Source organism: Engystomops pustulosus, chromosome 11 (genome assembly GCF_040894005.1).
Source record: "Engystomops pustulosus chromosome 11, aEngPut4.maternal, whole genome shotgun sequence".
Taxonomy (NCBI): Eukaryota; Metazoa; Chordata; class Amphibia; order Anura; family Leptodactylidae; genus Engystomops; species Engystomops pustulosus.
Window position 1 is genome coordinate 86,021,804 of NC_092421.1, and position 26,071 is coordinate 86,047,874.

A 26,071-nucleotide genomic window follows, 5' to 3' on the forward strand; every position below is an offset into this window, starting at 1 on the left:
GTTTTTAAACATCCATTTTCAGTCCATTTTTGGCAGTTGACCATGCGTTTGGCTGCTTACAACCTGTTTATCTATTAAGATAATTGGGAAAAACGGACCAAAAACGCCATGTGTGGCATCACCCTGAGGCTGCATTCACACTACAGTATGGGGGATGTATATACGTCCGACGTATATATGCGGCCGATATACGTCCCCCATACACTTCTATGGGCTCACGGCGCCCTACGGGAGCAGTACGGTGCAGCACACGTGCGGCACCGTACCGCTCCATATCCCGGGAAAAGATAGGACATGTCTTTCTATAGGATGACAGCAAGCAGAGATCTAGAAAACTGTAAGGAATTGATACAGAAAGTGTATTGGAAAATTGTTTGACTTTTCCTTACACAAACCATATCAATTATTTGCTGAAAGTGGACGACCCCTTTAAGCAAACATGCACAAAAAAATGGACTAATCGGGGGTATTTATCGGAACTTGAACACTGCAACCAGTGAGGGGGGGGGGGGCTGGTTATTTGTCGTTGCAGTACCAGAGGTGCTGTGATTTTTGGACATTAGGGGAGATCCCTTTACAGATAATGATTGTACATGACACCGAGCGGCAGTATTTCTATAGATGTGCTAATGATACACAAGTGGAATTGTTAGCGGCTCCGAGGCTTCACCTCCACATCTGTCGGGCTGTTTAGCTTCACACCAGCGGGGCAGGAGGTCACACAGGAGAACGTCACTCATTCCCTTTACTTCTCTTTTATGTGGAAGAAGGATTGGGGCGTCAGACCAAGAAAAATAACCACAACGTGGAGCGGCCAGCAGACACCTGTCCCTGGGAATCTGGACGCCTTCCATTTATTATACTCCGATAGTTTATTTTCCTTGAGATTTCATTGAGATCTTCACCTTCTGCACATCTGAGAGTAGAAGATCCCCTCCCCTCCCTTACTGCATACGTATCCATTCTATTCTATGGTTACATGATGAGAGATCAGACGAACACAAGATTTGGTAACATCATATATACAGTGTACTAGGGAAATGTCGCTTCTATATAATGATCATTTTACCAGCAGTCATAGGCGTAGCAAATATTTACCAAAATATGTACAGCCTCAGTCTGTCCCCCTTCCCCAGGTTCAGCTACAGATGCAGAGGGTGCATGTACAGACGGTCAGCTCTGTGTCCCTGCAGCACCTTCTCCATTCTGCCTCCGGCTGAGGGGGACACACTGCAAACAACCTCAATCTTCTGAATCAGGACACTTAAAGGAAACCTACCACTACGGATCGACCTATTAGGGTAGATTCGGTCGTTGGTGCATCTGACATATGTAGGGATAGCCCTTTTTAGGGCTAATCCTTTACTCCCCTCTATCTTTGCTAATCTAGATGCACCTAGGTAGGTTTCCTTTAAAGAAAATCTATGATTATATTTTAGCAAAATTAAACTACACGTTACACTACTTACACTACTTACACTACTTACACTACTTACCTCTGGCTGTGGGGGATCGCTGGAAAAAAAAAAGAAAAGGTTAAAAAAGCAGGTACAGAGCGCCGGACCTGATGTTTATTCACACCTCGCACATGACGTCACATGTATCTATCATGCAGGAGGCGTGAATTTACTCCCATGACTTACCTCCCTCTCCATAATGGGAAAGGTGTGAATAATTAACAGCCCGGAGCACCAGGACATCAGATCCAGCGCTCTGTAGCTGCTTTACAGTGATCCCGATGTGTCATTAAGAAAGAGGACAGCTAGAGGTGAGTATGTTTAGTTTAATTTTACTAAAATCTAATGGTAGATTCCCTTTTAAAACTCAATTTTTGTGTCCCTTCACCAGTATTGCACTTATGCCTCAGAATAGAGATATTCACTGTTAAATTTACAGTCAGGAATGAGGAGTTGTATATAAAAATCACATTTTTGGCTGTACTTTAACAGTGGATATCTCTAGCACCTTGAAGGGGAGATTCTCATCTATAACACCAGAACTGACTTTCTAGGTGCTACAGTTCAGAAAATATAGTTGTTTGAAGTACATGTGCTATCTGCACAGAGAATGTGGAATTGGGAAGTATATAGCCACATGCCAGGCATGAAGGGGTTAGAGATCAGGACCCCATTTATGTGTCTTAGTGGGGGCCACACAACTGCCGTAGAAAGTATAAGGTAATATTCCTGGAAACCTGTGTAATCGTACCTTTATATGTACAGCTTATACTGTGAAATATGAATTTATATTCCAGGATTGTGTTATATCCTCTCACTGCTCTGCCCTTAGGGTGAAGACACACATGGCGTTTTTGGTCCGTTTTTGGTCCGTTTTTACTAAGTGCGTTTTCAGATCGTTAAAAACGCATGCGTTTTTGTCCGGTTTTCCGAAATTGCGCAATGAAAAACGGACAAAAACGGATGCATTTTTTAACGCATGCGTTTTTAACGATCTGAAAACGCACTTAGTAAAAACGGCCCAAAAACGCCACGTGTGTCTTCACCCTTAAGGTGAAGACACACGTGGCGTTTTAGGCCGTTTTTGGGCCGTTTTTAGTTAGTGCGTTTTCAGATCGTAAAAAACGCATGTGTTAAAAAACGCATGCGGTTTTGAAAAACGCATGCGTTTTTGACAGGTTTGACCAATTATCTTAATTCAAACTGGTCAAAAAGGCATGCGTTTTTATCGATCTGAAAACGCTTTACTAAAAAGGGCCCAAAAACGGCCTAAAAACGCCACGTGTGTCTTCACCCATAAAGTTTGCAGGCAAGAGTGAGTGCGCATGTGCGGGGCAGGATCGGGCAGGAGGAGGGGACTGCAGGGAGGGGACAGTCAACATACTCTCTGCATCTGTAGCTGAAAATGGGGAGGAGTAACATGAACTCATGTTATTGTATTGTATATATAATATTATATAATAGTATTTATTTTTAAAAAAAAATATATATTATTATTAAAGGTTAGATGATCAATAAATGAATCCTGGAAAGCCCTCAATACACCAATGATGAGATTGTATACAGTAATCTCTTGAGCTCCCTCTAGTGGAGTCATCAGTTAGAGGTGATGGTCCTCTATAAGTACATATTGTCCCTGTACTAAAATCAAAGAGCAATCCTTACCTGCACTACAGAACCGTCCCCTTTATTCCTACAGAACCCAACAATTACCGGGCTTTGAATAGCCGAGCTGTTAATGGCAGTCAGCTGGGGAAGGATTATGTGCAGCTGAGGAATTTGCTGCAGTCTATCCGGACGTATTCCAGAGCACATTTGTACGGCCCGAATATTGGACGACCAAAAAAGAATGTCATAGCGCTACTTGACAGGTATGTATGACACACAACGTAACAGTGCAGGACGATGCTGATATTCCAATGTTTATGTATCAGTTCATTTATACTGTGGAAACACATCATTGAGGTCGAGATGTTCCTGGAATTGTCAATGTAACTATTGGCAATTTCACTTTTCACTTCTCAATAACTAAACTGTTTTTTTTAAGACAAACAGAAACTTAAAGGGAACCTGTCATCAGAAAATTACCTAATAAACCACTACCAGTATGTTGCCAAGCAGCGAAACCCCTTCCAGATCGTGTTTCTTTCATAGTCCAGGTTGGTGGATCATTAAAAAAAATCTAATTTGAAGGGAGATGTAAGCTGGATGTATAAAGTCAGGGAGGCGGAGAGTTTAACACGGAAGTCAAGCTCTCACTGCCTCCTTCCATATAATTGCCATCATGCGCTGTACTTCAGGAGGAGGATCTAATCAATGATGTCGCTGGATGCAGGACCATCAATTACAGTGAAGGGGGTGTTCAAAGGCAGGGGAAGCTTGACTTCAGTGTTAAACTCTCCGCCTCCTTGACTTCATAAAACCAATTTCCATGTCACTTCAGAGTAGATTTTCTGGATGATGCCGTCGCACCAGGCCATGAAAGAAACATCATCTGGAAGCTGCTCCTCTGCTCCACAACAGACTGCTAGTGGTTTATTAAGCCAAGTTCTCATGACAGGTTCCCTTTAACCCTTTCACGACCCGTGACGTAATAGCACGTCACGGGTCGGCCGCGGGTGCATGGAGAGGGCTCACGCGCTGAGCCCTCTCCATAGCCGGTAAGTCTTTGCTGCATATTGCAGCAAAGGCTTACCGGTAACACCCGCGATCGGTGCTAGCACCGATCGCGGGTGTTTTCACCTCGATCGCCGCCGGCAATGTTGCTGGCGGCTTCAAAAGGATGCCGGCGCGTGGGCGCCGCCATCTTTTCGAGGATCGCCGCTCCCCGTGACGTCATCGGGGAGCGGCGATCCGTCGCCATGGTAACCTCGGGTCTCGCGAAGACCCGAGGCTACTTCGGGTTAACCCATGCATTACAATGTGCTATCAGCACATTGTAATGTATGAGTAGTAAAATCCCCATATACTGCCATACTGTAGTATGGCAGTATATGATAGGATCGTGCAGACACCCTAGGGTTAAAGTACCCTAGGGAGTCTGAAAAGTACTAAAAATAAAAAAAAGTTAAAAAAAAAAAATTATAATAAAAAACCCTAAAAACTCAAATCACCCCCCTTTCCCTAGAACTGATATAAATATAATTAAACAGTAAAAATCATAAACACATCAGGTATAGCCGCGTCCGAAAATGCCCGATCTATCAAAATATGATAACGTTTTTTCACTGCGTTTAATCCCGTAACGGAAAATAGCGTCCAAAGTCGAAAATGGCACTTTTTTTGTCATTTAAAAAAATTAAAAAATTCTATAAAAGTGATCACAAGGTCGAACAGTCCTAAAATTGATAACATTGTAAACGTCATCAAAATCCTCAAAAAACAACACCACCCACAGCTCAGTACACCAAAGTATAAAAAAGTTATTAGCGCAGAAGATGGCAAAATCCCCCCAAAAATATTTGTACAGGAGGTTTTAATTTTTTTAAATGTCTGAAAACATTATAAAACCTATATAAATTTGGTATCCCCGTAATCGCACAGACCCAAAGAATAAAGTAGACATGTCATTTGGGGCGCTCAGTGAAATCCGTAATATCCAAGCCCACAAGAAGACGGCACAAATGCGTTTTTTTACCAATTTCACTGCATTTGGAATTTTTTTTCCGCTTCCTAGTACACGGCATGGAATATTCAATACCATCTCTATGAAGTGCAATTTGTTACGCAGAAATTAAGCCATCACACAGCTCTGTACATGGAAAAATAAAAAAGTTATGGATTTTTGATCATGGGGAGTAAAAAATGAAAATGAAAAAACAAAAAAGGGCAAGGTCCTGAAAGGGTTAAAGGAAATCTACCATTAAAATGATAAACCAGGGACATTACTCATAGATCCAGGCACCGGGACTGTGGTATCTTATTTGTTATCCGTGGCCTCCTTCCTTCCAAAATAATGTTTTATAGTTATGCTAATGAGCCTGAGGGGCTTCCCTAGCCCCTCTGTGAAATGGTTAGGGTAGCCCCTCAGACTCATTAGCATAATTATAAAAGTTGATGTTAGAAGGAAGGAGGCCATGGATAACACATATAAGAAGATACCACAGTCCCGGTGCCTGGATCTATGAGTAATGTCCCTGGTTTATCAGGATGGATTCTGATGGTAGATTTCTTTTAAAGGGGTTTTCTTACAAAAAAAACCCCGCTGACTGTGTTCACACATTGTGCTTGAATTGCATTTTAAAATACAATTTTGGAGGACAAACTCCCAAACGTGGAATCATGTAGTCCTAAAAACTTGTTTTGGGTAACTAACAGCAGATTACTCCTCCCCAATGCGCTTGAATTGTGTTTCAAAATGCAATTCAAGCGCAACGTGTGAATGTGGCCTCAGATGACCATTTTTATATACAAATAAAATTTTTAAAAATCTTACACTCAGCTCTTGTGGCGGCTTTCCAGTATCCAATAGTTCTGATCTTCTTGTACCTGAAGTTACAGTGTAGTATTGTGCACATGATATCAAAACCATTGCTGGCCGGAATGGTCACATCAGAATGAATGAGCAAATGGCTCTGTGTCATTTGACAGGACCCAAAACCCTGGAGACCAGAAAACTGAGGCTGAAACTAGGGGGCTCCATTCAGAGATAGCTATGTGTTATTGACTTCTAGCAATTTAAGCATTGTAAAAACTTCCACCTTACTCTGCACACTACGATTTATGATACAAACTGCCAGATGTCATCAACCCCCTCAACTCAATTAACCTAATAACAGATGTATCAATAGGTCAGTACAGAGTCAAGTATCTGAGGCTATAGAGTGTTACAGTCTTCTCCTTATACTCCATTCTCATTACATTCGGAAAATACATCACTGGATATACAGTACCTATAGCGTAGTCACTGTATACAGCTGGTATATTATACAATATTATAGAGGTGTCCACCTTACATAGAGCTGAGCTGCTGTATCTAAGCTTCCACCTTCAGGGGCGTAACTAGGAGAGGCAGGGGCCCAAAACCAAACTAGGAACTAAAGTCTTTGTGTTGCATTTTGTGCCAGGGCTTTGTTTTAATCAGAGCAAAGCACCAGAAGACACCAGAAAAACTGCAGGGTGAGAACACAGCCCTATACTCATCACCTTCATCATGATCAGTAGCTGATGAATCAGTACAGTGTGAACGTAACCCTACAAACCAGTGACACATTCTCAGGTTACTAATAAGACAGGTCATTTATTGATACATTTAGATTTTTCGTCCATCTGATTCCTATCGGTAATTCAGAGGTGATGACAGATGGTAAATGATCCTCGGATCTGACTGCAGCTACGGGAACGGCTCCCACTTCATGGGAATCGGATATTCGGGAGGACATTTACTGAAGTGTGAAGCTGCATCCTCTCCAGCAGCGGTCCCACCGCCTCCAGCGCACAGTGATGTACAGACGGATCCCTACTTAAGAACACCCGACTTACAGACGACCCCTAGTTACAAACTGACCACTGGTAATTGGTAACTTACTGTACTCTATCCTTAGGCTACAATAATCAGCTGTAACAGTTATCAATGATGTCTGCAATTAATATTTAGTGTTATTCCTGGTTCTTATGAAAACCCAACATTTTCAAATCCAATTGTCACAGAGACCAAAAAAATTTTGTCTGGAGATACAATTATAAAATATACAGTTCCGACTTACATACAAATTCAACTTAAGAACCTACGTAACCTGAAATTGAGTTTAAGAAAATGACAAAACCGACTTTTAGATAATATAACTTTTTGAAGCTAAATCTGTTACGTTACGTTGACCAGTAGATAGAGATGAGTAGGATTTTAAGTTGGGGTCCAGGGGCTCTGTTGCATTCCGCACCGCCCGGACTTACTGCTGGAATGGCAGCTGAACAGCCAATCCAGAAAATTGATGCCCCACTTTTTTTTTTTACTGTAGGGTACTTTGACCCTAGGGGGTCTGATTGTTCCTACCATAAACTGCAATACAGCTATCTTGCAGTAAATGGCTATTTTGCTGCTGATTTGTTACAGATCTTCAGAAATGACTATGGCCCACATTTATCAAAAATAGAGCAAACTGCAGTTTTCATTGTCTCCACCTCCCCCTGCTCCCTCAGCGCTTCCCCCTCCCTCTGCTTTATGTATTCGTACTGCAGCAGAGAAAATTTCAGCACAGAGTGTAAGGGGGAAGTGCTCGTGCACAGTTTAAGAGCCCTTGAAGCTGCATCAGGGAGGAGCTCTGGTAATACTCCCATAGCACTTCTGGTTCATTAGCATATTTTTAAATGTTGATTTTAGAAGGCAGGAGGCCATGGATTACACATATAAGAAGATCCCACAGTCCCGGTGCCTGGATCTATGAGTAATGCCCCGGGTTTATCAGGATGGATTTTTATGGTACATTTCCTCTAAGGCACATCAGTGTTTTTTTTTTGCCTTCTATTGAATGTAAACCATAATTTTTCTTTTTTTGCTGATGTGAAAAAGAAAGGAACAATGGATATCAAACAGACGTGCAAAAAAGTAGAAACAGATCTATTTTCAACGGATACGCGACAAAACGCGGCGCCTGTGTGAATAATCCCTTAGTGCTGTGATCTGCGATAGAGACACTGGAGGGTTAAAAGATTTCGTTATTATTTTGCCTTTTATCCTCTGCAATGAAAAGATAAGATTAACATATAGTTGGATAGAAAAAACTAGCTGTTTTCTTAGGTCTATTATTAGGCGTTTACTGTCAGTGTGAACTGAGTCATAGTGATGTTTGGCTCATCCACAGCAGGAGGTGTCTATAGGGGGTGTATCTGGACCCTCATATCTGGGGGAGGTGCTGGGGACCCTGTCACAGTTTGCATTGGGTTCCAGGAGCTTCAGGTTACGCGAGTATCAATAATTGCCATATGTCTGCAATATGTTCAAATTAATACAAGGTCTCATGCTGAGAGGGTTTAGGACTGAGTTCAAGTGGAACTGTCATCACTGCGATTCTCAGCCATAAACTTGACTTGTTACCCATAAAACTACTGTCAGACATGGGAAGCGATCTGATTACTGAGCGACCCGCGGAGCCGCTGACACGACCACTTACCTGCATCCATCACCTGTGGAATGTAACAGGATAAATCCATCAACCTGATCAAATTCTGCAAAACTTTTTTTTTAACTTCATCTAGTTTTGAAAAAAAAGTAACAATGTTTCTCCCCAGAGAGAAGAATGTTTAGTTATTTGTAGAATTTGTTTCAATAGATTAAAAAGTAACAAAACTTTTATAAGAAACTTTTTGACATGTTGGAATACAGGGGGCTGTGACCATTACCTATTGTGGATCCTGTGTTACCTACATATAAACCCTGCAGGATGAGATGACGGCTGAAAAGTGATCTCTATACCACAGGAAGTGCCTGAATAAAATAGATGACACTCAATGCTAAAAATATAAAACTAATTAACATAAAACTAGACTGACATAAGCCCTGTGTATATGAGGCCTTTAGGAATTGTTTGGTCCCATGTTGCTTCTAAGTTTTGGCCTCACTAAATTTGGCTTCACAGAAGGTATGAAAAGGAAATCTCAAATAACAAAATTTCACAAAAGCTCAAACCTTAACCTATTATGTAAAAGAAAACCTTCGATAGGGGGGAGAGGGGGGGGGGGGGGCGCAGGGGAACACAGGTGAATGAAAAGGAAATCTACCATGAAAATCCATCCTGATAAACCAGGGACATTACTCCTAGATCCAGGCTCCAGGACTGTGTTATCTTCTTATATCTGTTATCCATGGCCTCCGACCTTCTAAAATCAACATCAAAATTATGCTAATGAGCCTGAAGTGCTCTGGAGGAGCCCCTCTGTTCTGCCAATTGTTAGCCTGTTACACTCTCTCCCCCTCCCCAGCTCACTCTATCTGCTGTAATCTCACACAGTGGGAGGGAGAAGTGCTCCTGCACAGTGTAATAGCCTGTGAAGCTGCAGCACTACTGGGCTCTGGTAATGCCACTCAGAACCCTTCATGCTTATTAGCATAATTATAAAAGTTGATTTTAAAAGTAAGGAGGCCATGGATACCAAATATAAGCAGATTGCCGCAGTCCCGGTGCCTGGATCTATGAGTAGTGTCCCTGGTTTATCCGGATGGATTTTCACTGTAGATTTCCTCTAAAAACTTGGTGGCCTCTGTTCTGCTGGGTGCTTGACTTTATTCACCTTCCCTGTTGGGTCGCTCCCTAAGTGGCCCCCGTCAATGAGTCACAGACGCACCCCGCACCCCCCCCCCCCCATGGTGATTTAAATCCAGTCCTGGATTTACAGGCAAATTTCCTAAAGCCATTTTAGGAGAAACCAACAGGGAAGGTGAATAATGTCCTGGAGGCTTGTGGAGCAGGACCCCTGCAGGACCACATTTTGTTGTTTTTTTTTTGGAGAAGAGTCTCTTATATTGAACATAAAACTTGAAAGGAAGATTCTAGATTCTCTTAAACGTTCTAGGAGTGAATTGATACGTTCAGGTAAACCTTGGTATCACCCCAATGTGCGGAGGCGTAAAATCTGCCTAATCTAATCTGCTCAATTCTCCCTCTCTATAATCCCTTGTGACTGATGTTCTCTGCATTGATCATCTCTACAAACCTGCACTTACCCAACGTACTCCACTTTATCTTCAGATCCCCTTGGTCCAACAGCCGGTCAGAGGTGAAACTGAAGGCGGTGACATGGGATCAACGCGACTGGGGGAAAAGGGGCTGACGATGAGAGACACATGCGTCCACGTGCACTCATAGTCTACGGAAGTGCAAAGAGTAGATCTGTGGAGAACATCAGTAACAAGTAAGTACCTTTCTCTTATCACAGACTGTATACACGGCATGACGTCTAAGACCTCAGGGGGGCGCACTGCATGCAGAGTGTAAAAACGCACACCAATCAGTTACATGGATGTTACAGCCTCACCTACAAATAGATTATTATGTTACTTACACGATTACAAAGTAATAAAACTAAAAACACACCCACATTTAAAAAACAAAAAAATAAACTTTATCAACTATCAGAACAAAAACTTAAAATAATATATTTTAATATAATAATATACAATATAATAATAATAATAATAATATAAACTTATTTTTCGGACTATAAGGCGCACCGGACTATAAGGCACACCTTCAATAAATGCCTGCTAAAATGTCTAGGTTCATAAATAAGGCGCACCGGATTATAAGGCGCACCAGATTATAAGGATGAATGACCAGCAGGTGGCAGACCTCTACAAGGCAGTACAAGGCAGCTGTTGTCTGTAAGTACGGTTCATATATAAGGCGCACTGGACTATAAGGCGCACCTTTGATTTCAAAGGATTTTTTGTGCGCCTTATAGTCCGTAAAATACGGTACATTCTTGAAATCATTATATCTGTAAACACCTCCGTTATAAATGACTATCATTCGTCTGCGCTGGTCTATGCTGTATATATAAGATTTATTATTGGATTATTATTATTATTATTATTATTATTATTATTATTATTATTATTATAATTATGCTGAAAAAAAATTAAAACCACTACCAATTTTTTTTCTTAATTTTGAACAAAATTATTTTTCATTTTCTTTTTTAAATCTTCTTTATCTCTGTTTTTGGTCCCAAAACATGGACAAGACATGGGCACCGTATAGCGAGTGGAACCACTGACACAGAGCCCTGTGTCACAGGCCAAACATACTGCAGGGACAGGATTCAATTCATCATTTTGATCTATGATGCAAGGAATCCCTGCTTCCCCCTTCTTCATTGTGATATGTTTAACAGTGATTTCTTCTTGTTTTATAAATCTCTTTTATATTATATATGTTTTTTTTACCAATATTAAAAACATATGTGGTCCTTATTATTGATCCAAATAGACAAGTGCCAGGTCAGGGATAAGGACGACCCTCCAGTCACCCAGAGAGATAGAAGGAAGACTCAAAAGAAATCTACCATCACAAACCATCCGGATAAACCAGGGACATTACTCATAGATCCAGGCACCGGGGCTGTGGTATCTTCTTATATGTGTTATCCATGGCCTCCTGCCTTCTAAAATCAACTTTTATAATTATACTAATGAGCCAGAAGGGCTCTGGGGGTGTTACCAGAGTCCCCTTCATGCTGCAGCTTCACAGATTGTTACACTGTCTCTACCCTGCTCCCTTAGTACTTCCCCCTCCCCCTGCCTGGTGTAATCTTACTTTTGCACAGTGTAACATCCTGTGAAACTGCAGCAGGGAGGGGCTCTGGTAACACCCCTAGAGCCCTACCGACTCATTACCATAATTTGAATAAAAGTTTTAATAAAAGCTGATTTTAGAAGGAAGGAGGCCAAATATAAGAAGATCCCACAGTCCCGGTGCCTGGATTTATAAGTAATGTCCCTGGTTTATCAGGATGGATTGTGATGGGAGATTCACTTTGTTGTCCTCAGCCCTTCCTGACTTGGGGGTCATTTATTATCGCTTTTCAAATGGAAAACAGGCAGTGTTTTTTCTCCCGCTTTCTGTGCCTTTTGTTGCTTAATTTATACAGTGTCAGCACCACAATATTGGTGTTTTCTGACACTCTTGACTTTTTTTTTGGGCGCTAAATTGTGTCGCCGCTTGTGAAACCAACAGTTTTCTGGCTCTTCTATTTTCCCGACTTGTTTTGTGGCGCAAAATTCAAGCTGCTAAAAGCAAGTCTATGGAATTCTAAACCTTTAAGTCTTTGCGCCAATTCATAATCCCTCGTGCCACAAACTTACATCCCACTGTAAAATATAGCAAGGTCCATACAGCCGCCCTGCACCAAAAGGAATAAAGTGGTCCAATAAAGTTGTAAGAAACATTTTTCCACACCTAATAAAAAGTTTTCTTGTGTTACAGCTTCATGAAAGTGGCGGGCAGAGCCGTGGATGCAGTTACCTGGCAACAGTAGGTATTCAGATTTTTTTATTTGTATTATTTACATACAGATTAATATAGTTTATAAACACTGTGTGAATATATTCCTAAGAATTTGTCTAAAAATTGTTCAACTTTAAGGGTTTCCCAGCTCCTGAAGCTAAGTGTGGACCCATACCACTGAATTTGTTGTTATACCTTTTGCTATGTTTTATAGTGTTTTATCCTTTTTACTCCGCATAATGCTCATATGTATCTATTGTGTCAGTATCTGTGTTATTCTTGTGCAATAAATAAAAAATCGAGGTTGGAGGTTTGGGCCGACTGTTTCATATGTTTTAGATATTATTAACATCCAGATTAGGGTGAACTCCGGGGACCTGAGCGGGGAAGCGACACATGCAGGATATCAGGCGCACGATCTTAGTGACTCCCCGCACAGCGCATTATACACGGACAATGCACTTACATGCACCAGGAAGAAGAAGGTGAACTCCGGGGACCTGAGCGGGGAAGCGACACATGCAGAATATCGGGTGCAGGATCTTAGTGACTCCCCGCACAGTGCATTATACACGGACAATGCACTTACATGCACCAGGGAGAAGAAGGTGAACTCCGGGGACCTGAGCGGGGAAGCGACACATGCAGGATATCGGGCGCAGGATCTTAGTGACTCCCCGCACAGCACATTATACACGGACAATGCACTTACATGCACCAGGAAGAAGGTGAACTCCGGGGACCTGAGCGGGGAAGCTACACATGCAGGATATCGGGTGCAGGATCTTAGTGACTCCCTGCACAGCGCATTATACACGGACAATGCACTTACATGCACCAGGAAGAAGAAGGTGAACTCCGGGGACCTGAGCAGGGAAGTGACACATGCAGGATATCGGGCACACGATATTAGTGACTCCCCGCACAGCGCATTATACACGGACAATGTACTTACATGCACCAGGAAGAAGAAGGTGAACTCCGGGGACCTGAGCGGGGGAAGCGACAGATGTAGAATATCGGGTGCACGATCTTAGTGACTCCCCGCACAGCGCATTATACACGGACAATGCACTTACATGCAACAGGAAGAAGAAGGTGAACTCCGGGGACCTGAGCGGGGAAGCGACACATGCAGGATATCGTGTGCAGGATCTTAGTGACTCCCCGCACAGCGCATTAAACACGGACAATGCACTTGCATGCACCAGGAAGAAGAAGGTGAACTCCGGGGACCTGAGCGGGGAAGTGACACATGCAGGATATCGGATGCAGGATCTTAGTGACTCCCCGCACAGCGCATTATACACGGACAATGCACTTACATGCACCAGGAAGAAGAAGGTGAACTCCGGGGACCTGAGCGGGGAAGCGACACATGCAGGATATCGGGCGCAGGATCTTAGTGACTCCCCGCACAGCGCATTATACACGGACAATGCACTTACATGCACCAGGAAGAAGAAGGTGAACTCCGGGGACCTGAGCGGGGAAGCGACACATGCAGGATATCTGGCGCACGATCTTAGTGACTCCCTGCACAGCGCATTATACACGGACAATGCACTTACATGCACCAGGAAGAAGAAGGTGAACTCCAGGGACCTGAGCGGGGAAGTGACACATGCAGGATATCGGACACAGGATCTTAGTGACTCCACGCACAGCACATTATACACGGACAATGCACTTACATGCACCGAGAAGAAGAAGGTGAACTCCAGGGACCTGAGCGGGGAAGCGACACATGCAGGATATCGGGTGCACGATCTCAGTGACTCCCCGCACAGCGCATTATACACGGACAATGCACTTACATGCAGCAGGAAGAAGAAGGTGAACTCCGGGGACCAGAGCGGGTAAGCGACACATGCAGGATATCGGGTGCACGATCTCAGTGACTCCCCGCACAGCGCATTATACACGGACAATGCACTTACATGCACCAGGAAGAAGAAGGTGAACTCCGGGGACCTGAGCGGGGAAGCGAAACATGCAGGATATCGGGTGCAGGATCTTAGTGACTCCCCGCACAGCGCATTATACACGGACAATGCACTTACATGCACCAGGAAGAAGAAGGTGAACTCCGGGGACCTGAGCGGGGAAGTGACACATGCAGGATATCGGACGCAGGATCTTAGTGGCTCCACGCACAGCACATTATACACGGACAATGCACTTACATGCAGCAGGAAGAAAAAGGTGAACTCCGGGTACCTGAGCGGGGAAGCGACACATGCAGGATATCGGATGCACGATCTTAGTGACTCCCTGCACAGCGCATTATACACGGACAATGCACTTACATGCAGCAGGAAGAAGAAGGTGAACTCCGGGGACCTGAGCGGGGAAGCGACACATGCAGGATATCGGATGCACGATCTTAGTGACTCCCTGCACAGCGCATTATACACGGACAATGCACTTACATGCAGCAGGAAGAAGAAGGTGAACTCCGGGGACCTGAGCGGGGAAGCGACACATGCAGGATATCGGATGCACGATCTTAGTGACTCCCCGCACAGCACATTATACACGGACAATGCACTTACATGCACCAGGAAGAAGAAGGTGAACTCCAGGGACCTGAGCGGGGAAGTGACACATGCAGGATATCGGGCGCAGGATCTTAGTGACTCCCCGCACAGCGTATTATACACGGAAAATGCACTTACATGCACCAGGAAGAAGAAGGTGAACTCCGGGGACCAGAGCGGGTAAGCGACACATGCAGGATATCGGGTGCACGATCTCAGTGACTCCCCGCACAGCGCATTATACACGGACAATGCACTTACATGCACCAGGAAGTAGAAGGTGAACTCCGGGGACCTGAGCGGGGAAGCGAAACATGCAGGATATCGGGTGCAGGATCTTAGTGACTCCCCGCACAGCGCATTATACACGGACAATGCACTTACATGCACCAGGAAGAAGAAGGTGAACTCCGGGGACCTGAGCGGGGAAGTGACACATGCAGGATATCGGGCGCAGGATCTTAGTGACTCCCCGCACAGCGCATTATACACGGACAATGCACTTACATGCACCAGGAAGAAGAAGGTGAACTCCGGGGACCTGAGCGGGGAAGAGACACATGCAGGATATCGGGCGCACGATCTTAGTGACTCCCCGCACAGCGCATTATACACGGACAATGCACTTACATGCACCAGGAAGAAGAAGGTGAACTCCGGGGACCTGAGCAGGGAAGCGACAGATGTAGAATATCGGGTGCACGATCTTAGTGACTCCCCGCACAGCGTATTATACACGGACAGTGCACTTACATGCAACAGGAAGAAGAAGGTGAACTCCGGGGACCTGAGCCAGGAACCGACACATGCAGGATATCGGGCGCAGGATCTTAGTGACTCCCCGCACAGCGCATTATACACGGACAATGCACTTACATGCACCAGGAAGAAGAAGGTGAACTCCGGGGACCTGAGCGGGGAAGTGACACATGCAGGATATCGGGTGCAGGATCTTAGTGACTCCCCGCACAGCGCACTATACACGGACAATGCACTTACATGCACCGAGAAGAAGAAGGTGAACTCCAGGGACCTGAGCGGGGAAGCGACACATGCAGGATATCGGGCGCACGATCTTAGTGACTCCCCGCACAGCGCATTATACACGGACAATGCACTTACATGCACCAGGAAGAAGAAGGTGAACTCCGGGGACCTGAGCGGGGAAGCGACACATGCAGGATATCGGGTGCAGGATCTTAGTGACTCCCCGTACAGCGCATTATACACGGACAATGCACTTACATGCACCAGGAAGAAGAAGGTGAACTCCGGGGACCTGAGCGGGGAAGCGACACATGCAGGATATCGGGTGCAGGATCTTAGTGACTCCCTGCACAGCGCATTATACACGGACTATGCACTTACATGAACCAGGAAGAAGAAGGTGAACTCCGGGGACCTGAGCGGGGAAGTGACACATGCAGGATATCGGGGCAACGATCTTAGTGACTCCCTGCACAGTGCATTATACACGGACTATGCACTTACATGCACCAGGAAGAAGAAGGTGAACTCCGGGGACCTGAGCGGGGAAGAGACACATGCAGGATATCGGGCGCACGATCTTAGTGACTCCCCGCACAGCGCATTATACACGGACAATGCACTTACATGCACCAGGAAGAAGAAGGTGAACTCCGGGGACCTGAGCAGGGAAGCGACAGATGTAGAATATCGGGTGCACGATCTTAGTGACTCCCCGCACAGCGTATTATACACGGACAGTGCACTTACATGCAACAGGAAGAAGAAGGTGAACTCCGGGGACCTGAGCCAGGAACCGACACATGCAGGATATCGGGCACAGGATCTTAGTGACTCCCCGCACAGCGCATTATACACGGACAATGCACTTACATGCACCAGGAAGAAGAAGGTGAACTCCGGGGACCTGAGCGGGGAAGTGACACATGCAGGATATCGGGTGCAGGATCTTAGTGACTCCCCGCACAGCGCACTATACACGGACAATGCACTTACATGCACCGAGAAGAAGAAGGTGAACTCCAGGGACCTGAGCGGGGAAGCGACACATGCAGGATATCGGGCGCACGATCTTAGTGACTCCCCGCACAGCGCATTATACACGGACAATGCACTTACATGCACCAGGAAGAAGAAGGTGAACTCCGGGGACCTGAGCGGGGAAGCGACACATGCAGGATATCGGGTGCAGGATCTTAGTGACTCCCCGTACAGCGCATTATACACGGACAATGCACTTACATGCACCAGGAAGAAGAAGGTGAACTCCGGGGACCTGAGCGGGGAAGCGACACATGCAGGATATCGGGTGCAGGATCTTAGTGACTCCCTGCACAGCGCATTATACTCGGACTATGCACTTACATGCACCAGGAAGAAGAAGGTGAACTCCGGGGACCTGAGCGGGGAAGTGACACATGCAGGATATCGGGGCAACGATCTTAGTGACTCCCTGCACAGCGCATTATACACGGACTATGCACTTACATGCACCAGGAAGAAGAAGGTGAACTCCAGGAACCTAAGCGGGGAAGCAACACATGCAGGATATCGGGTGCAGGATCTTAGTGACTCCCCGCACAGCACATTATACACGGACAATGCACTTACATGCACCAGGAAGAAGAAGGTGAACTCCGGGGACCTGAGCGGGGAAGTGACACATGCAGGATATCGGGCGCTTGATCTTAGTGACTCCCCACACAGCGCATTATACACGGACAATGCACTTACATGCACCAGGAAGAAGAAGGTGAACTCCGGGGACCTGAGCGGGGAAGCGACACATGCAGGATATCTGGCGCACGATCTTAGTGACTCCCCGCACAGCGCATTATGCACGAACAATGCACTTACATGCAGCAGGAAGAAGAAGGTGAACTCCGGGGACCTGAGCGGGGAAGCGACACATGCAGGATATCGGATGCACGATCTTAGTGACTCCCTGCACAGCGCATTATACACGGACAATGCACTTACATGCACCAGGAAGAAGAAGGTGAACTCCGGGGACCTGAGCGGGGAAGCGACACATGCAGGATATCGGATGCACGATCTTAGTGACTCCCTGCACAGCGCATTATACACAGACTATGCACTTACATGCACCAGGAAGAAGAAGGTGAACTCCGGGGACCTGAGCGGGGAAGTGACACATGCAGGATATCGGGGCAACGATCTTAGTGACTCCCTGCACAGCGCATTATACACGGACAATGCACTTACATGCAGCAGGAAGAAGAAGGTGAACTCCGGGGACCTGAGCGGGGAAGCGACACATGCAGGATATCGGATGCACGATCTTAGTGACTCCCTGCACAGCGCATTATACACAGACTATGCACTTACATGCACCAGGAAGAAGAAGGTGAACTCCGGGGACCTGAGCGGGGAAGCGACACATGCAGGATATCGGGTGCAGGATCTTAGTGACTCCCCGCACAGCGCATTATACATGGACAATGCACTTACATGCACCAGGAAGAAGAAGGTGAACTCCAGGAACCTAAGCGGGGAAGCAACACATGCAGGATATCGGGTGCAGGATCTTAGTGACTCCCCGCACAGCACATTATACACGGACAATGCACTTACATGCACCAGGAAGAAGAAGGTGAACTCCGGGGACCTGAGCGGGGAAGCGACACATGCAGGATATCGGGCGCAGGATCTTAGTGACTCCCCGCACAGCGCATTATACACGGACAATGCACTTACATGCACCAGGAAGAAGAAGGTGAACTCCGGGGACCTGAGCGGGGAAGTGACACATGCAGGATATCGGGCGCTTGATCTTAGTGACTCCCCACACAGCGCATTATACACGGACAATGCACTTACATGCACCAGGAAGAAGAAGGTGAACTCCGGGGACCTGAGCGGGGAAGCGACACATGCAGGATATCTGGCGCACGATCTTAGTGACTCCCCGCACAGCGCATTATACACGAACAATGCACTTACATGCAGCAGGAAGAAGAAGGTGAACTCCTGGGACCTGAGCGGGGAAGCGACACATGCAGGATATCGGGCGCACGATCTTAGTGACTCCCTGCACAGCGCACTATACACGGACAATGCACTTACATGCAGCAGGAAGAAGAAGGTGAACTCCGGGGACCTGAGCGGGGAAGCGACACATGCAGGATATCGGATGCACGATCTTAGTGACTCCCCGCACAGCGCATTATACACGGACAATGCACTTACATGCACCAGGAAGAAGAAGGTGAACTCCGGGGACCTGAGCGGGGAAGTGACACATGCAGGATATCGGACGCAGGATCTTAGTGACTCCCCGCACAGCACATTATACACGGACAATGCACTTACATGCACCAGGAAGAAGAAGGTGAACTCCGGGGACCTGAGCGGGGAAGCGAAACATGCAGGATATCGGGTGCAGGATCTTAGTGACTCCCCGCACAGCGCATTATACACGGACAATGCACTTACATGCACCAGGAAGAAGAACGTGAACTCCGGGGACCTGAGCGGGGAAGCGACACATGCAGGATATCGGGTGCAGGATCTTAGTGACTCTCTGCACAGCGCATTATACACGGACAATGCACTTACATGCACCAGGAAGAAGAAGGTGAACTCCGGGGACCTGAGCGGGGAAGTGACACATGCAGGATATCGGGCGCACGATCTTAGTGACTCCCCGCACAGCGCATTATACACGGACAATGCACTTACATGCACCAGGAAGAAGAAGGTGAACTCCAGGGACCTGAGTGGGGAAGCGACACAAGCAGGATATCGGGCGCACGATCTTAGTGACTCCCCGCACAGCGCATTATACACGGACAATGCACTTACATGCACCAGGAAGAAGAAGGTGAACTCCGCGGACCTGAGCAGGGAAGCGACAGATGTAGAATATCGGGTGCACGATCTTAGTGACTCCCCGCACAGCGCATTATACACGGACAATGCACTTACATGCACCAGGAAGAAGAAGGTGAACTCCAGGGACCTGAGCGGGGAAGCGACACATGCAGGATATCGGGGGCACGATCTTAGTGACTCCCCGCACAGCGCATTATACATGGACAATGCACTTACATGCACCAGGAAGAAGGTGAACTCCGGGGACCTGAGCAGGGAAGTGACACATGCAGGATATCGGGGGCACGATCTTAGTGACCCCCTGCACACCGCATTATACACGGACAATGCACTTACATGCACCAGGAAGAAGAAGGTGAACTCCGGGGACCTGAGCGGGGAAGCGACACATGCAGGATATCGGGCGCAGGATCTTAGTGACTCCCCGCACATCGCATTATACATGGACAATGCACTTACATGCACCAGGAAGAAGAAGGTGAACTCCGGGGACCTGAGCGGGGAAGTGACACATGCAGGATATCGGGCGCACGATCTTAGTGACTCCCCCACAGCGCATTATACACGGACAATGCACTTACATGCACCAGGAAGAAGAAGGTGAACTCCGGGGACCTGAGCGGGGAAGTGACACATGCAGGATATCGGGTGCAGGATCTTAGTGACTCCCCGCACAGCGCATTATACACGGACAATGCACTTACATGCACCGAGAAGAAGAAGGTGAACTCCAGGGACCTGAGCGGGGAAGCGACACATGCAGGATATCGGGCGCACGATCTTAGTGACTCCCCGCACAGCGCATTATACACGGACAATGCACTTACATGCACCAGGAAGAAGAAGGTGAACTCCGGGGACCTGAGCAGGGAAGCGACAGATGTAGAATATCGGGTGCACGATCTTAGTGACTCCCCGCACAGCGCATTATACACGGACAATGCACTTACATGCACCAGGAAGAAGAAGGTGAACTCCAGGGACCTGAGCGGGGAAGCGACACATGCAGGATATCGGGGGCACGATCTTAGTGACTTCCCGCACAGCGCATTATACACGGACAATGCACTTACATGCACCAGGAAGAAGAAGGTGAACTCCGGGGACCTGAGCGGGGAAGCGACACATGCAGGATATCGGGTGCAGGATCTTAGTGACTCCCCGCACAGCGCATTATACATGGACAATGCACTTACATGCACCAGGAAGAAGAAGGTGAACTCCGGGGACCTGAGCGGGGAAGTGACACATGCAGGATATCGGGTGCAGGATCTTAGTGACTCCCCGCACAGCGCATTATACACGGACAATGCACTTACATGCACCGAGAAGAAGAAGGTGAACTCCAGGGACCTGAGCGGGGAAGCGACACATGCAGGATATCGGGCGCACGATCTTAGTGACTCCCCGCACAGCGCATTATACATAGACAATGCACTTACATGCACCAGGAAGAAGAAGGTGAACTCCGGGGACCTGAGCGGGGAAGCGACACATGCAGGATATCGGGCGCAGGATCTTAGTGACTCCCCGCACAGCTCATTATACACGGACAATGCACTTACATGCACCAGGAAGAAGAAGGTGAACTCCAGGGACCTAAGCGGGGAAGCAACACATGCAGGATATCAGGCGCAGGATCTTAGTGACTCCCTGCACAGCGCATTATACACGGACAATGCACTTACATGCACCAGGAAGAAGAAGGTAAACTCCAGGGACCTGAGCAGGGAAGTGACACATGCAGGATATCGGGCGCACGATCTTAGTGACTCCCTGCATAGCGCATTATACACGGACTATGCACTTACATGCACCAGGAAGAAGAAGGTGAACTCCAGGGACCTAAGCGGGGAAGCAACACATGCAGGATATCAGGCGCAGGATCTTAGTGACTCCCTGCACAGCGCATTATACACGGACAATGCACTTACATGCACCAGGAAGAAGAAGGTGAACTCCAGGGACCTGAGCGGGGAAGCGACACATGCAGGATATCGGGCGCACGATCTTAGTGACTCCCTGCACAGCGCATTATACACGGACAATGCACTTACATACACCAGGAGGAAGAAGGTGAACTCCTGGGACCTGAGCGGGGAAGCAACACATGCAGGATATTGGGCACAGGATCTTAGTGTGCTCCATATTTTACAGTGTAAATCCAGAGGAAGTCAAAAACCCAATAGACATCCTGGACATTGTATTTTGGTGTTTTCCAACAATCTTGACTTTTTCTTTTTTTGGATGCAAAATTGTGGCGCTGCTTGTGAATCCAACATTTTTCTGGCTCGTTTTGTGGCGCAAAATTTGAGCAACCAAAGCAAATCTAAACCTTTTAGTCCGTGCGCCAATTCATTAATCCCATGTGCCACAAACTTACATCCCATTGAAAAATATAGCACGATTCCCGCACTGCCCTGCGCCATTAATAAATGCCCCTAGTTACCTTTCAGCCTTCCCGATCCTTTGTGGTACCCGCCAGCTGCTTATTTCTTTCCTCCTGCTGGAAACACATGCACACTTGGAAAATCAAGGAACTGTGTATATGGGAAGGGGGAATTTACGTATATCCTTAGTGTAGGGCTATGGTAAAGCTCTGTCCGTTTTTGGTGTAAGAAGGATGGACTCCATGGGTTATATCAAGTTCTACCTAGACATTTCCTATAAGAGAAATTATTGCAGCATTATCCAGAAAGTAAAAGTGGGAATGGGGTGGAGAAGGGTTGGGATGTCCCAGGATGATAAGAGTCAATGGCATGAAGAAGCAGCGGGGTGCACCATGAGTTTTTTCGGTATGGCCCCTCCTGCTCTATATATTCTATTGATGGATCGGTCAGTCCTGCTCGTTACTGACATGTTAGCATTCCTCCATGTAAAGTTGGCCGGACGTAATGTTTGTCTGTAGGCGTCCATCTTTCTATTCAACCTTGGGAAGTAATTTACAGCTCTACAGAGAATTTCACTCTATCTGGTCTATAAACATGTATTCGGAAAGAAAAATATGCAAGAAGCTGAATATAAGATGAAATACATTGTATAGTTAGCCCCTCATCGAGAATAGTTCTCGGGTGACCTTCACCTCCCTCCACAACTGAATCTGAATATATTCCAGATTACTTTCTTATATTGTGTAAGGATTTTACCTACTAATGGTGTATAAAGCGAGATGAATAACAGCACCTGTGCCTTGGCTGTGTGCGGTTTCCAGCTCGTTCCTGTTTCCTATAAGTTGCAATACCGAAGGTAACCTGTACCAGGGAGTGGCGCTGTCTCAGAAAGAAAAGTAGACATTAAATTCTTGGAAACTCATTATAGACTATGTGTAGGGCATAGGGATACCCACACGACACCCTGTGACTACAGAAGGATGGCTAAGCACCCATCAGCTGGAGTATAATATGGATACATTAGTCCATGATCAATATGTAACCAGCCAGAGGACATAATGGATAATAGTAGAGGTCACAAATAGGAGTAGAGCTACAGACAAACAATTCTGCACCTAAGGCAGGAGCGAGGTCATGATCTGGGATCAATCAAGAGTCAAATCAAAAACATTATGACCCACATTTATCAGGACCAGTGCAGGACCAGTGCAGTTACCTGTGTAGCGTGCTGCTCGGGGAGTGGGCACCATTGTTCAGGCACTCGTCAGTAATAAACGCGGACTAAGCAGTGACAGCCCCTTTAGGTGCACATTTTTTCTGTCTTGCCCCTTTAGGTGCACATTCTTTCTGTCTTGCCCCTTTGGGTGCACATTCTTTCTGTCTTGCCCCTTTAGGTGCTCTTTTTTCTGTCTTGCCCCTTTAGGTGCACATTCTTTCTGTCTTGCCCCTTTGGGTGCACATTCTTTCTGTCTTGCCCCTTTAGGTGCTCTTTTTTCTGTCTTGCCCCTTTAGGTGCACATTCTTTCTGTCTTGCCCCTTTGGGTGCACATTCTTTCTGTCTTGCCCCTTTGGGTGCACATTCTTTCTGTCTTGCCCCTTTCGGTGCTCTTTTTTCTGTCTTGCCCCTTTAGGTGCTCTTTTTTCTGTCTTGCCCCTTTGGGTGCACATTCTTTCTGTCTTGCCCCTTTGGGTGCACATTCTTTCTGTCTTGCCCCTTTAGGTGCTCTTTTTTCTGTCTTGCCCCTTTAGGTGCTCTTTTTTCTGTCTTGCCCCTTTAGGTGCTCTTTTTTTGGTCTTGTCGGACACAGAACAGCCGCAACACAAAACTGGCGCAGACACTTTGTAACTACATGTACAATCAGTTTCCATGTTCTTCTCAGTACAAGGTCAGACAGAAAACTGGTGCAAACACTTTAATAAATGTGGGACTTAAAAAACACACAAAATATTCACCTCCCCAGAGGACCCTCCAGTTCCAGCGACTGCTCTCTGGGACTTGCGGTCCCGTTGGATTCGCACAATATACGTGATATTACCGCCGCCACACCAATGATTTTACAAGCCCCAGAGACTGGACGACTGCAGCTGTGACCGGGGAAGAGATGAAATTTATTTTACTTTTATATAAAAGCTGACATTTTTTTCATACACACGTCTTGTCAGCATCCCTTTAATTTGTGAGAGCGGCTGCTATCAGGACTGTGGTCCTATCAGTAGAACAATGCTGCGCTGTAGCCAGGGAGCAGCTGCACCATACAGCTCCACCGCCGCGTCCCACCGGCTCCCCGGAAACACTTGCACCTGGAACTCAAAGTGTTTGCTGCAGTTTCCTCACTTTTTTCCATTTTCCATCTTGGATGAAGGAATTGTCAAATTATGGAAACATTTCTGAAAAGCCGAAACTGTGGGGTTGTAGCTAAACTATAATGATACATTATAATAAGTGAAAGGTGATGATTATTTCGGCTTCACTACACACTACATCACGGCTCCTGACAAGTCCGTTCTATTACTAATTTGGAATAAAATTTATGTAACTTCCTTTTCTTAGAACTATAACAATAGCTTGAACGTTTCCATTGTTCCGCCTCCAAGAAAAATATAAATAACATCTTTCCTGGGAGTGGCCAGTTGGGGGGTGTTGGTTGACTCTGATATTGTCCAATCACGTCTTAGAGTGTAGATATTGCAGGGACACACCCCCTTTAAAGGGAACCTGTCATCAGGAAAACTGTGAAAACTTTTTTGACAATGTGCACAGTATTCTCTATGGGGACATGCGGGAGACAGAAAAAGGGCTCCTGATGACAGGTTCCCTTTAACAAGTTGACTGGTGGATAAGTGGGTAAGGAAAGTTCACAAATATTTAACCCCTTAACGCTTAATCCCTTAAGGTATAGGGAATGTATGAAGAGGGCTCACGGGCTGAGTCCTATTCATACAGCGGTGGGGGTTGTTGCATATTGCAGCAAACCCCCACCGCTAATAACCACGGTCAGTGCTTGCACCGATCGCGGCTATTAACCCTTTGATTGCCGCCGACGGCATTTAAAAGACGGCGGCACGCGGGCGCCGCCATCTTTATTCGGATCGCCGCGCCCCTGAACGTCATCGGGGAGCGGCGATCGGTTGCCATGGTAGCCTCGGGTCTTCGTTTGACCTGAAGCTTAATGGCTTCTGCAGATTCGTTACAATGAGCCAGTGGCTCATGGTAATGAATGAGCTGCAAAAATGCCATATACTGCAATACAGTTGTATTGCAGTATATGGTAGGAGCGATCTGACCATCTAGGGTTAATGTAACCTAGATGGTCTAAGGGCTCATTCACACTGCTGTCTGCGGGGCCGTACATGAGGCCGCAAATTTGCAAGCTCTATCTTTCGGCGGATGTGCGGCCGTGCGCCGCTATTTCCTATGGAGGGAGGAGGGGTCACCTCCTCCTCACCTCCAGCACACGGCGTGTGAATGTACCCTAAGATATAGTGAAAAAAAAAGTTTAAAAAATAAAAAAAATTAATAAAATATTAAAAATTCAAATCACCCCTCTTTCGCTAGAACTGATATAAAACATAATAAACAGTAAAAATCACAGACACATTAGGTATCGCCGCATCCTAAAATGCCCGATCTATTAAAATATAAAAACGGTTACGGGCGGCGGTGACCTCCGAGACGGGAAATGGCGCCCAATTGTCCAAAATGCGACTTTTACAACTTTTTACATCACATAAAAAATTGAATAAAAAATTATCAAAATGTCGCACAGTCCTCAAAATTGTAGCAATGAAAACGTCGGCTCAGTTCGCAAAAAATTACCCCTCCCCCAGCTCCGTGCACCAAAGTATGAAAAAGTTATTAGCGTCAGAAGATGGCAAAAAATTATTTTCTTTTTTGTACACAT

General features: G+C 46.3%; 1 protein-coding gene across 1 annotated transcript in view; it reads left to right on the forward strand.

Moving 5' to 3' along the window:
- The window catches only part of HPSE2 (heparanase 2 (inactive)), a 273,487-nt gene that overhangs the window by 189,877 nt on the left and 57,539 nt on the right, over positions 1 to 26,071 (forward strand). The window contains exons 5-6 of the mRNA XM_072129444.1: positions 3,157 to 3,328; positions 12,377 to 12,424. Coding sequence (XP_071985545.1) covers positions 3,157 to 3,328; positions 12,377 to 12,424 — 220 coding nt within the window. The remainder of the gene's footprint in view (positions 1 to 3,156; positions 3,329 to 12,376; positions 12,425 to 26,071) is intronic.